Raw genomic sequence first — 14082 nt, 5'->3', positions numbered from 1 at the left:
TTTTTTGTGTTTGTTTTATTCTGTAGGCTCCCAATCTTGCATCTCCTTGCATTATTAAATACAAGGGAGGCAGGCTTTGTAGATTCTCCATAGCTACTGTTGGAGTTGTGCGTATGACACCAGTTATCCTCAGACGCACATGCCTTTGTACCTTGCTTAGTTTGACTTTTGAAACTTTTTGAAGTGTCTTAAACCACGACATCGTCACTGCATAGACAGTCAGTTTATTCCTGCCCGTATGGAGCAGTTCCTTTGTTGTTTTTGTACATGGTCCTCCAATGAAGATTTTCCCATGTGTTTATTTTATGATTCTCTCCCAATATCGCTCATGACTTTCTCGGATCCAGTCCTCTACAGCCCTTCGGATTGCAGCCTTTGGTGCTCCCAGCGTCTCAGCTGGTCCCATTGGTTCGTTCGATCCTCTTTTAGCAAATTGATCTGCTTTCTCGTTCTCCGTCAATCTCCGCTTTTGCTTCCTCTTGAATTTTTGGACTATATTTCTTGTTCCTACCTCCTCGTCAGTTTTCGATCCCCCTGTATACCAGAACTTACCCTGTTAGTTGTGGTGTTTCTTTTTTCTCCATACATGGAATTGCCATGTAATCCGATTCCACATTAAAGATGTCGTTCGTCACAGTCTGTGATATTGTATTTTTTTTGTGTTTGTTTTATTCTGTAGGCTCCCAATCTTGCATATCCTTGCATTATTAAATACAAGGGAGGCAGGCTTTGTAGATTCTCCATAGCTACTGTTGGAGTTGTGCGTATGACACCAGTTATCCTCAGACGCACATGCCTTTGTACCTTGCTTAGTTTGACTTTTGCAGCTTTTTGAAGTGTCTTACGACATCGTCACTGCATAGGCAGTTAAGGATTTTTATTACCATGCTGGATAACCAATGCAGCATTTCCGGTTTTAATCCCCAGTTCTTTTCAGATTTTTAATCTAGATGACCTATTAATTATCAGATGACCTAATCCCTCTAGTTTCTGCCCGAAGGCAACTATAGTGGATTTGTGGAGACATATTTAACCACTCCTCTATAATTTATTGTCTCACTAATTCTAAGGTCTCAGTCATACTCTCCTGATAACCACTTTTCTTGCGATATTATTACCAAATCATCCGCATATCCAATTATTTTATGACCATTTCCCTTTAAAGTCTCAAATAGTCCGGCCGTCACCAGATTTCACAGCAGTGGGGGCAGAACTCGCCTCTGCTAGCAGCCGGTGACAACCAGGGCCAGCACGGTCTCTTTAAGGATGGTAGTATTTACAACTCTATTGCTGAGCATATATTCTATCCAGTTACAATATCCTCGATTCCTTAACGTCTATGGTTATTGGGCATTGTGAATATTATCGAAGTATTGTCCTCTATATCCAAAAAGGTTCCCAGCATTAACTCTTTATTTTAAATTGTGTTCTCCACTTTTTTTTTCTGTGGAGTGCTGTCATGATTGAATTCCTCTGCGTTATAGGCATGTTGTTCTTGATGTATTGAACTGTGTATCAAGATTTGATCCCTAATATATTTATCGACCAGTTTCTCTGTCTTGTAGGCCTATTGATGTTATATACTTTGTCACTCTAATTTTTTTCCATGCTTTAGGTATGCCCCAGAAAGCTACACTACTTCTGAGTATATTGCATTTTATGCAGTAAAACAGTTCCGGTCCCTTTTGTAATGACACTGGATAAATACAATACATTCCTTGGTGATTTATACTGTTCGTATGAGTTTATTGAGTTTGAAACTCTCTGCAAAACCTCGTTGCCTGCTGATCCCGTCAATTGGTAATTCAACTATTTGTGATCCAAGGAGGTGCGCCCTGGATAATTTTCCTGGCATTGGTATACTCGGTATCATTTAAGAGTGAGTTAATTGGTTGTGTTTTCTCCTTTGAGAGCACCCTTAGAAGTCTAGCACATGCATGAGTGCTTTCAATTTTCTGAATTGCTTCCGTCATGTGTCTCACGTATTCGTATTCCGCCCGTGTGGTTTTGTAGTTTTTCCACTCTCCGTCTTTCAGTTTTCAACTGTATATAAACATTGTTCAAATATTAACAAATGTTTTTGTTGGTTTTGATTCCTTCCGTATAGTTAGCCAAGATTTCGCTTACAAAAACCCAGACAATATCGAAAAATTAAACGGTTGTTGATACAATGTTGCAAATAATAGAGTGTTGATTTATGCAATGTTTTGAACAAAAAACCATAGATAAATGAGTGGCTTTCGTTAAATTTGCAGATCGCTTGGGTAATTATCGCTCCCACGTAGCATCAACTTGTAAAAAACAATTCTTGAACCAACCGCCGTTTTTCAAAGGGACGAGTTCTATTTGCCAAACTACACAGACGTGTGTTTGAGTTATGGGGTAGCACTTGCTACTTCGCCAATACTTTTGTTCCTTTTTACCATTCTATTGGGGTAATGTACAACCTGTACTATTTGTTGCCAAAATTACATTGCTGCTATATCGAGTACCGTTTACTTGTATAAATGTATTTATAACATTGTTTGGCTTTTTAACTAAACTTTATATCTATATACAAAAGTATTCTATTGCCTTGCGACTCTAGTCTTTCCTGAGATATCATATTCTAATATACTCCTGTTATGATTTCATCCGTAGACAAGCGGTGTGTGATATATAGGTATGCAAAGTCCTATCATATTAATTTACGCACAGCTGTTTTACAGTAATTCATTCACCTTTGGTTAATCATTCCTGATTATGAATAGGTACTGGTTTTTGTATTTTTGTCACATGTATTTTAATTTGTAGATATAAAGGATTTATTAGAATTAAATGTATATATGTATAATGTATATGTATAATCTTCAGTTTTATGCTTTTTTGTCTATCATAATACCCAAAGCAAAAGGGAGAAACCAGCGGGTTCTAGATTTTTTTTCTGCCCTTTTGCTCCCTTTCTGATGCCTCATATGTTATATAGTGGTCATCGTGTGTGCTGAAAGCAACACCACGGTTACTATGGCTTTATTGAATAACTTCCTCGATCTTTTATATCAGTTATCGTCTTAATAATATAAAAAAATTTTAGGTTACTTTTTCCTATGCTTTACTATCAACTAAAGACTACAATGCGATCATTATTACTGCGATTTGTGGATAATGGATTCAGTTCGAATCCATTTGCAATTAACTGAACGATCTGCAGGACATATCGTTTGAAAATACCGTTCATGTGTCGGTATTAATAATTCCACTAACAACTCTTTAAGATTGTTAGTTAATGACAACTCATTGTCATTAAAAAATATTGGAAAGCACATCAACCCGCTCGTTCGCGTGGTATGCGTCATACAAGAATAATCTTTGTTAATTATATACGATTTGGTTGCATATCATGTTTTAGAATAGTTTCGTGCATTTTGTTGTAATAGTTATCACGTAACTCTGGCAATAGTTGAACGTTTCAGTCATGTACAAGTTTATGTTAAAGAAGATGTTTGTATCTAATATACATCGTTTGTTGCAGTTACCTGCCGTGGACCCCTTTCTCGATAAAGTTAATATCTCAGATTTGGGTAAGTACAAAAGAATTCGTGGTTTATTTGTTATATCTTGTGTAGCCACCTGTTCTATTGCGACAAGAACCGATGATGCCCGACATTTATATACGAATATTACACGCGATTACGTATTATAAAACACAGAAATCATCGGTTTTAAACAGTAAATTTATATTTTGATTGGTTGGTTTTTACTTCAGCAAATTTTAATTTTAGCTTAATATAAAAATAATATGTTGGTATATAGGTATATTGTTTGCAGTCAACTGCAACTGTTATTTATCTTCTATAAATGGTTTCCAAACTTATTTGTTCTACCGTCTTCTTGCCAGAAAACGTATTGCTTAGCAACCACTGGATTATTGTTTAAATTTTACTATATTTTAATATAATATGACAGAAAAATATAACGCTAAAATCTAGTAACCCGAGAAATGTTATTATATTGGATCTAATGCGCATTTCGACGCGCATCGCCCCACCTGTCGTTAATACTAAAAATTTGTCGATATATCGTTGTTTTCAAAACAGACAAATATGCGGCACCTGCAGACAATCGCTGAATCGCTCTCTTCAGCTCCAGTACTCAGCTAATCCGTTGCCTGGTCAGGCACTCTCCAACATAGGGCTTTAGACCCTGGAGAGCTCCTTCAGGGCGCTGCTGTTGTAGCAAGTACTACCTTACTTCACTTCGCTTTTATTTCTTTCTCGTTATGGCTTGTAGCCCGAGAGAAGACTCTTTTTGCTGGACGTATTAGTGCCTGTGACAAATACTGTTTTTATTACCATCTACCCTTCCTTTACCTAAGAAGAAGTAGTAGACGATAGCTTGATGCCGGCATTCTCATTGTGAGAAGGTAAACTTACCTCGAATAGAACTTGGAAAGAAGATAATAATAATAGACATACACTTGGAATAAATAAATGGAAATAGAACTAAATAGAAGATAACTGAAAATGGAATTAAATTATGGAAATTGATTATTATATTAGATGGATGACCTAGTCTTATACCAAACCTCATCGGCCTGGCCACTCTATGTTGCATTCCTCCCATTTAAAGCACCCTTGAGGACGCAAATAGCATTTTTTTCCGAATGTTGTATCCACGACGTGGTGATAAAAAGTCTATTTTTTGCAATTTTTTTGGACTTTCTGTAAGCCAAAAAGCTTTAAGTAATAATTTTTGTTTCGGATATTACAAAAAGTACAAAAAAGCCTTTAAAAACTGGAAAAGAATAATGAAAAAGTCGGAAAGTGTTCTAAAAATATAAAACTGCTTACAGAATCATATGAAACCTATTTAAATAAATATAAATATCTATATTTATAATAAGATTATTTTATGTTAATAAGACATAATTTATTCGAATAGTCAAAACAAGTCACACATCTTCGTAACAATTGTAATTCTATATTCATTCGCAGTGTTGCCACATTTATAATTGCTTTTTACGGATTGAAAATGATAAATTATTATTTGAAATGATAATTTATAAGAATTTAAAACAGTAATTTGAAATAATAGTATATATGTAATATATTTAATCACTTTGACGACAATTTCGCATTGAGGAAACCAAAAGTTTATTTTCGTAAACTCATAGAGAACCGAAATTGAAGTGACGTATTACCTTCTCAATATTCCTTAATGGATAAAGCATAACCCATAGACATATAATAAAAGACTGATCGTTGCCATACCAGCTCGTTCCCCCAGTGCGACAGTGAAAACTGACGCAAAAGCAGTCCCTGTATCTCTTTCTAATGGGACGGGTTTATCGACCACGTGACAAGTCGATAAACCTGGTTAATAAGTTATTCAAATTTCAGCTTGAGTTGACTGTCCTGGATAGCTAGAGAAATACCAATATACAAATACGTATCTATCTATTAAAGTCAAAGTAAAAGTAAGATGAAACTGTCAGTCAAATTGTCAGTGCGAAGAGAAATTTATTTTCTAAATTAAAATAAATTAATCTATTTGACAAAAACTCCAATACTCCTGTGTCAAAATTGTGGAGGGTCTTTTTAGTACATAAAATGGACTTGGATTTCATTCGGATTTTGCACAATACTAGATTATAATCACTTCCGATGTTAGTGCCCTTATATCCAAAATTTGATAAGGGATTAGCTCTCTATTTGAAAGGTCATTGGTTCTTTGGGAGGGAAGAAGTATTAATACGCAATTCATTGATGCTGCAGAAGTTCATCAGAGGATCACCGTTTTCATTTCTGACATCCTCGTTACAGTTGTTTTATCCCTGGTTCTATGTCATCCATAAATGACTCATCCATAATGAACATATTCATTCTATCAAATTTTAACGAAATATTGTAAGAAGCAATCAAGTGGTTGCGGTTTAAAGGAGTATTGCGAATGTTACTTCTTGTTTTATATTTTTTTCTTTTAGTAAAAATAAAATAGATCTTTAGGTTGATCCCAAAATCTCACTCAATCCGTAAGATCTCTCCTCATTTAATAAAGTACATCTCATTTTCTAACTAGAACAACAATTAACTTTTTAATAATAAAACTATAAATAATATTAACTGACTTAAAATGAAAACACAATTTGACTGTACTATAACTAGAATTCGCACACCCGCTTAGATTTGATCTTCACTACACGATGTTTCAAATACGAGTGAATGAAGTTAAGTTCTATAAGAGAAGCACTCACTCATAATTGTTTATTTAGGTGCTGGCTTAATTTTAATATGAAAATAAGTTATATGTACATTTATCAATTAATATAAATACTATGTGTGTATGCAATCAAATTACGGTACCTGTGATGTTGATGTATACTTCTTCTTCTTCCTCAGTGCACTTGGCTGTTTCGGGAACAGAAATCTTTTCAAAAGGGTCGCGTGGTCAAGGTTACACAACATACTGGAGTGTTTAGCGCGCCGATTTATACAGGACTATGTCTAAACTCAGATTGAAAATGCGTGTCGTCCCGTAGCTTGCTCCCTTAAGACTAGGGGGGGGGGCTGTACAGGTCCGTATTAATTTACGATGACAAGACATACACACACGTTAAGTAAAGAATAAAAATATAAAAATTATTAATAAAAACTGAGAATATATGTGGAGGGACGTAACAACGAGGATAGATTGATATTAAACTAGCCTTTGATAGATGGCGTTACTTGATACCGAATTGGTTTCGGTGTTGATATTTGCCATTCATGACATGACGTCTGTCAAAATTTTAAGTTTTAAAAACAATTAGTTCGGTTTTTACAGCCGTCAAAAGCAAGCAAATTTTGTGTTTTCGGAGAAATGGAAAAAGTTGAATATCGTTCGGTGATTAAGTTCCTACACAAAAAGGGTAAAACGAATGTGTAAATCAAAGCCGACCTGGACGAAGTTTATGGTGAGGTTGCACCTTCGTTAGCAACAGTAAAATTTTGGAAAGCTGAATTTGTTCGTGGTCGTACGAGTGTTTTTGATATTGAGCGTCCCGGGAGGCCAAATGAAGTCACCACGCCGGAAATGATCAACAAAGTCCATGACATGATTATGTCAGATCGTCGAATTAGCTTCGCGAGTTAATAGAGGTCCTAAACATTTCCTACGAACGCTTACACAACATCATACACCATCATTTGGACATGAAAAAGCTATACGCGCGATGGGTGCCGCGTTTGCTGACAATCGATCAAATGGAAAAACGTGTGACCACTTCGGAGACGCTTTTGGCGATGATACGGCGCGATCCGAAAGATTTTTTTCGCCGATTTATCACCGTTGATGAAACCTGGGTGTATTATTACACACCGGAAACCAAAAAACAGTCGAAACAGTGGCGCAAACGCGACGAAGGGCCGCCGAAAAAGGCAAAGAGTGCACATTCGGCCGGCAAAGTGATGGCGACTGTTTTCTGGGATGCGAAGGGCATCATCCACATCTACTACTTGGAAAAAGGAAAAACAATCAATGGTAAGTACTACGCAGCATTATTGGATCGATTCGATGCCGAATTGCGTCGAAAACGCTCCTGTTTGGAACGCAAAAAAGTGCTCTTTCACCAAGACAATGCACCAGCTCACCGATCGACCGTCGCCATGGCAAAATTACACAAATTGGGCTATAAATTTGTTGAACACCCACCGTATTCCCCAGATCTTGCCGCCAGCGATTTTTTCCCGTTTCCAAACCTAAAAAAATGGCTCGGAGGACGCCGTTTCGCAACAAATGATGAAGTCGTCGCTGAAACTTCGGATGGGATAAAAAAATTGGAACATCGTGTTACTAAGTGTATCGAGCTAAATGGGGACTATGTTGAGAAATAAATCGATTTAATTCCAAAAAACTTGTTTTTTCTATCAAAGGCTAGTTTTATATCAATCCACCCTCGTAGAATGTTGATATTTCGAAAATTTGTAATAAAAAATCAGAATTGTTGTGTTTTTCTTCAATATGACTCATAGCCGGCAAGAAAACCAACTACCTTTGGTAATTTCCTAGTGTTAAACAGAAGAGTTCATCACCTGACTAATCGCTTGAACCGGTTATATAATTTAATCTTTTCTGTCACTAAATGTGCATCATTTACGGGTATGTTCTCTTATCTGGATACTTTACAATACGAAATTGTATAGTATGACGCATGTGCTAAATACCTTTCTATTCAGTTTCTGAATTATCCGTAAAAGACGGATCACAAATTTTCAACACGTCACAAATTTACAGCATACGGTAGGAATTTATGTTTATCATTATATCGTATTTTTTCGTCGAATATTTGTTCTTGTCTTCGTCATTATAAATTATTAAATCACGTTCATTATCATGATTATAATAAATATATTTTCAGTGTCAAATTGTCTTAACTCATGTGTAAATCAAAATCAGTAGGAAGGTTATTTAAAAATGAAAGTGTAGTTGTGGTTGCGCGCAGTTTAAGATGACGCGTTTTGTTGGTGGTTAGTTCTGTAAATAGAGTGACGTATTTTGACACTACTTCGAAGCAAGCCTGTCAGAATTATTCGGAGGAAATGTGAATAGAAATTATAATTAAAGAGAATGAGTTTTTGAAAGTATTTTATGTAAGCTGTTACCTATTATACAGGGCGTTTGGTAGGTCGATGAAAATTTTTTAAGGGATAATAGGGTACGCCATTTGCAAAATTTTTGGTATTTGTTTACATTAGTGAGGGTCCCTAAAAATGGGAATTTTTCTTGGACTTAGCCTGAAAAATAGAAAAAAGGCAAAATTTTCATGTTTACGTCTACGGAAACATATAAAAAGTGAAAAAATGTAACAAAAATTGAAAAAAATTCATAAAAAGTATAGGAAATCAAAAATTAACAAGAGAAAAATGTTATCAAAATACGAAATAGCCTTAGTAGTTACATAAAATTTATAAATCAATTGTAAATACCAATCATTTTCCCCGTTAAATTATCCAAAAATATAAAATATTGTAAAATGGCCAAAATTCATTTATTTGGAAAAACAAGTCAAGCTCGTTTGCGCACAATATACAATATTCTGCGCAGGTTCAATGTTGCCACATATACATAGTTTTTTGCGGAGTAAATATATTAAATTTTTAAGTTTTAATAAAAGTGTACCACATAATTGTTTTTTGTGGAGTAAATATATTGAAATTAAGTTTTAAACACTGTTGTCAAGTTGCAGAATTAGCTTTTTTGTAAAAATCATTATTAACTATTAAATAACAAAATAAAACCTAATCTAAACTAATCCAATCATATCTAAAACTTTAAATTAAAAAAGAAGTTAATAACTAATGCATCCAACAAAATAGAACATAAAACGAAATACTCACCAGTTTGATGGCAACGGCATTGAAAAACGGAAATTGGACTCATTCGTATCTTTGCAAAATTCGTTAACAGTATAGTATATTAAGTATAAGTGGATATTGCTGTCTTTAAAACACGCGCGAAATATAGGAAGTGTTTTAAAGACCAGTTATCCACGAATACTTTACGCTATTTCTGAATTTGTGATGTACATCAGTATACCTTTCGTTATTATAATTTAAACACGCTACGGCGTACTTTAAATAAGCAAAATGGGGTACCAATAAAAAAAACAAATTAAAACCTAATCTTAACTAATATAATCACATCTAACTATGTAAATTAATAAAGAAGTTAATAACTAATGCATCCAACTAAATACAACATAAAACGAAATAAACTATAATCTATATGTAATAACATAAGTGAATAACAAATGAAATACAGTTATACGAATCCCTTAGAAACAGAAAACGGAAATGATACTCATTATCATTATTCCTTTATGATTGTACTTGAGAAGTTGAGAATTAATATTTTCACAATAAACAATATATTTAAAAAGTGTGGCAACATTGGATCAAGATGTATGTACTACGCACACGCACATCATTGACAGCAGCTGTAATGGCGGCGGCATATTGAAATTTATGTCAAAATATCAGTTTTTTAAATGCGAAATACAGAAAAACTATAGCTCAGCGTAAAAAAATGTATAGATTGAAAAATGAATAAAAAATAAAACATAATCCACTGTCCAAATTTCAGACTAATCCGACTATCCTCACTAATGTAAGTAATTACCAAATTTTTTGCTAATAATGTATCGCTCAAACTGTTAAGGTTTCCGAAAAAAAGTTAAATTTGTCAATATTCGAAAATAAGGCTGCTCGTCTATTTTATTTTTTAAAATAATTATCTAAGCGAGATACTTCCCTGACATACAAAATGCCTTACGTATTACTTGCTCAGATTGCAAAAACCCTTCGTTGAATCTTAATGCATTGTTAAAATAACCTTCATTAATGAAACAAAAGAAAGGTAAAACACAACAACGATACAGTATGCTTTTTGCAACATTTATTATGCCTTATTAAGTATAAATTTCAGAAAACAGTCATTGTTGTTCAAAATGAGAACCACCATTTCTAATGCACGCTCTTGCCCTGCATCGTATTTCTGATGCAGGGCACGATGCAAGCCGTAACAGCACGTGCCCAATGTTCAGGGCATCCATAATGTTGGTACACCATTCTTACCAGGCAGGTTAAATAGCCATGTGTACTTAGACTTTCCAGAGAATTAATTACCACCACTCTTAGAAGATTTACCCCTCGTCCTCAGACGAAGAATGGTATACCAATATGATGGATGCCCTGCACATTGTGCACGTGCTGTTAAGGCTTGGTTCAACAATCACTATCCCAATAGGTGGATCGGACGAACTGGACCGATTTTGTGGCCTGCTAGATCTCCCGATTTAACACCGTGTGACTACTACATCTGGGGCAGATTCAAATAACTTGTTTATCAAGTTCCAATCCGAACTAGAGCTCATTTAATGGAAAGGATTATCGAAGCAGCTGACATTATAAGGGCAGAACTGAGGTTAAAAGTAACCACATCAGTAATACGATGCAGGGCAAGAGCGTGCATTAGGAATGGTGATTCTCATTTTGAACAACAATGACTGTTTTTTGAAATTTATGTACATACTTAATAAGGCATAATAAATGTTGCAAAAAGCATGATATATCGTTGTTGTGTTTTACCATTCTTACCCGTTTCATTAATGAAGGTTATTTTAACAATGCATTAAGATTCAACATTTTGTATGTCAGGGAAGGATCTCGCTTAAAGTATAATTTCACTATTTGAGAGAGTGAGTCATCGTTTAAAGACCCAGAAATGCGGAAAGCCGTTTGGAAATCCAGTGACGTACACTTACTTTTATTTTAACGTTAATTATATTTTATTTTTCAAATATTAATGTTCGAAATAGGCCACAATACATTAATTTACAAGTTTTTACTGACGTTTCGACCTCTATATCCAAAGACCGCTTTCAAAGATATAAATGATAGTAATATTTTTTTTATTTGTTTATTATTATATATTTTTATAATCTTATATTGTTTATTTTCTTTTTTTTTCTATCTTTAAAAACGGAATAGAGATCGAAACGTCAATGTATTAAACATGTAAATAGATATATTGTGGCTTATGTCCAACCTTCTCCCTAAAAATACAGAATGCCACAAACAAGCAGCTATAGAAAAATAAATATATCTGTCATTTGTATGTTTGAAAACGGTCTCTTTATAGAGATCGAAACGTCCGTAAATTAAACATTTGAATAAATATATTGTGGCTTATTCCCAACATTATTTCTAAAAATACAGAACGACAAGCGAAAAGCCATAGAAAATAAATAGTACTATCATTTGTATAATTGAAAACGGTCTCTGGATATAGAGATCGAAACGTCAATAAATAAACATATGAATAAATATTTTGTGGCTCATTCCATACATTCCCCTAAAAATACAGAATGCCACAAACAAAAAGCTATAAAAAAGAAGTAATTTTGCAGAAAGTTTACTGATACCAACCGACTGTCGCGGAAGTTACGCTAAAACGTCTTTTTGACGTTTAGCCAAGAGCCATATTGTCTTATTAAATAAAATGAACAAAACATTTAAACAGTATAAAACAAAACAAAATAAAATCCTATAAAACAAAATAAAATTCTATAAAAACAAAATAAAAATAATGTTTGATGTGTTTAAACACAAACACTATACACACTTACTATGTTCTTCTCGTTTTTTTTTTGTTTTTGGTTTTTTTTATGCTGATGTTCTTATTAAACTATTAGAAAATATTATTCGCTGTCTAAACCTGAAGATGCAGTGCTGCTATCGCTGTCATTATCTTCACCACCTGGTGTAATTATAATTGGCTCTAGTAAAACTTTGATATGAGTGTCAAGTTCCCACATACGATGTTCTTCTTTAATTATGTGGCCTATACATTTAGCCCATTTCTCTGGAGTTACATGGAGGATTGCTTGAATCAAAAGTTTCTTAATTTCGTTTAATTTGAACGTTTTGTTATTGCGTGCTACATCTCCTTTCACTTGCTCCCAGATAAGTTCAATGGGATTAAGTTCGCAATGATAAGGTGGTAGACGCAGAACTTTGACACCATAATCTTTTGCAGTTTCATCTACAGCATATTTAAGATATTCAATTTTCCTTAACCGTGCAATGTCAAGTAGTTGAATTTTGAGCATTGATTCTTCGTATGCAATCCCCTTTTCTGTAAGCCATTCTTGAATTCTCCCTTTCCGCCATGCTGTCGTCGGTAATTGTTCTAGTCTGCGGCTATGATATGGCGCATTGTCCATAACAACCACAGACCCAGATTCCAATTTTGGTAAGATTCTCTTAAACCAGCGCTCAAATACTTCAGAAGTCATTTCTTCATGATAATCACCTGTTTTTTTCGACTCAAATTGAAGCAAACCATCATCAAGGAACCCTGTATCACTTCCTATATGGGTGATGATTAAACGCCGTCCCTTTCCTGATGGAGCCTTTAATCCTGTAGACCAGCCTTCTATAAATGCTTCGCGTTTACTTTTTACATTTAAATCTTGCCAAACTTTTCCAACTGTATGACCTTCGTTAATCCAGGTTTCATCCAAATAATATATTTTGCATCCAGTGCTGCGAATTTTTCGTATTTCTTCTAAATATTTTCTTCTCCACAGAATAATTTCATTTTTTTCTAATAGCATACTTTTTCTGTTGCGTTTTACGTATCGAAAGTTCATTTCGTGCATGGTCCTGATTAAGACCCTACGAGATATCTTGGGTAAAGAGTCATCATTTTCGAGCTCTTGAGAAATTTTTTTCAGTGTTGGAATTTCACTCCGAAAATAAAATGAATGAATTTTTCGACGTATAATATTCCTTGTCTCGTCATCCAAAACAATGCTTTTCCTACCTCTAGTTTTACCTTTTTCTTGCTTCTTATTTTCCGATGTATTTTTAAGTACACGATAAATACAGCTAACGGATACTTTTGTTAAACTGCTACAAATGTCGACCGCTTGGCTAACGTTTAATGCCATTTTTCTGCCGACAATTCCTTCATAAACGTTTCGTATCATTACCTTCTCTTCGGACGTTAACATTTTCCGTCTCTTTTGCGGCTTTTCATTCTTGGAATCCACATCAGAATTTTGCTGTCTTCTCTTGGAACAACTCGGTTTTTCGTCCATTGTGTTTCAATAAACTGGATATATACTATATATACAATAATTTCAAAGAATATAACTAAATATTTACTATAAAACGACAAACTATAACACTCTTATTATCTATAACACGTTTTATCAATACTACAATACAGTATTGATAAAACAGTATTGACAACAATAAGTTTACAAACTTATCACATAAAATATACTCACAAAAACACATGCACTATTTACCCATAGAAACACCAATGTTTTCTTCGTTCATTTCTTGGGCAAAAAATAATAAAAACTAGTTTTACTGCATGTCTGGATCCGAATTGTAAAACCGAGTTCCCTCGCTAATTCCAACATTGCCAAACGATTGAAAAATAATGTTTTAAAATATCGATTTTTATTTTATAAATTTAAATACGTAACGAAACGGAACATATAAATAAAATTTATTTTATTACAAGTTTGTGCTTAATTTTTACTATTGAAAAAAT

At 34.2% G+C, this 14082-nt stretch overlaps 1 protein-coding gene across 1 annotated transcript in view; it reads left to right on the top strand.

Annotated features, from left to right (window-relative positions):
- Positions 1–14082, top strand: part of SNF4Agamma (SNF4/AMP-activated protein kinase gamma subunit) — a 319651-nt gene that overhangs the window by 228813 nt on the left and 76756 nt on the right. The window contains 1 exon segment of the mRNA XM_072539907.1: positions 3512–3560. Within this exon segment, the coding sequence (XP_072396008.1) occupies positions 3512–3560 (49 nt within the window).

This window comes from Diabrotica undecimpunctata, chromosome 8, assembly GCF_040954645.1.
Source record: "Diabrotica undecimpunctata isolate CICGRU chromosome 8, icDiaUnde3, whole genome shotgun sequence".
Classification (NCBI taxonomy): domain Eukaryota; kingdom Metazoa; phylum Arthropoda; class Insecta; order Coleoptera; family Chrysomelidae; genus Diabrotica; species Diabrotica undecimpunctata.
This window is presented reverse-complemented; position numbering and strand designations above follow the sequence as displayed.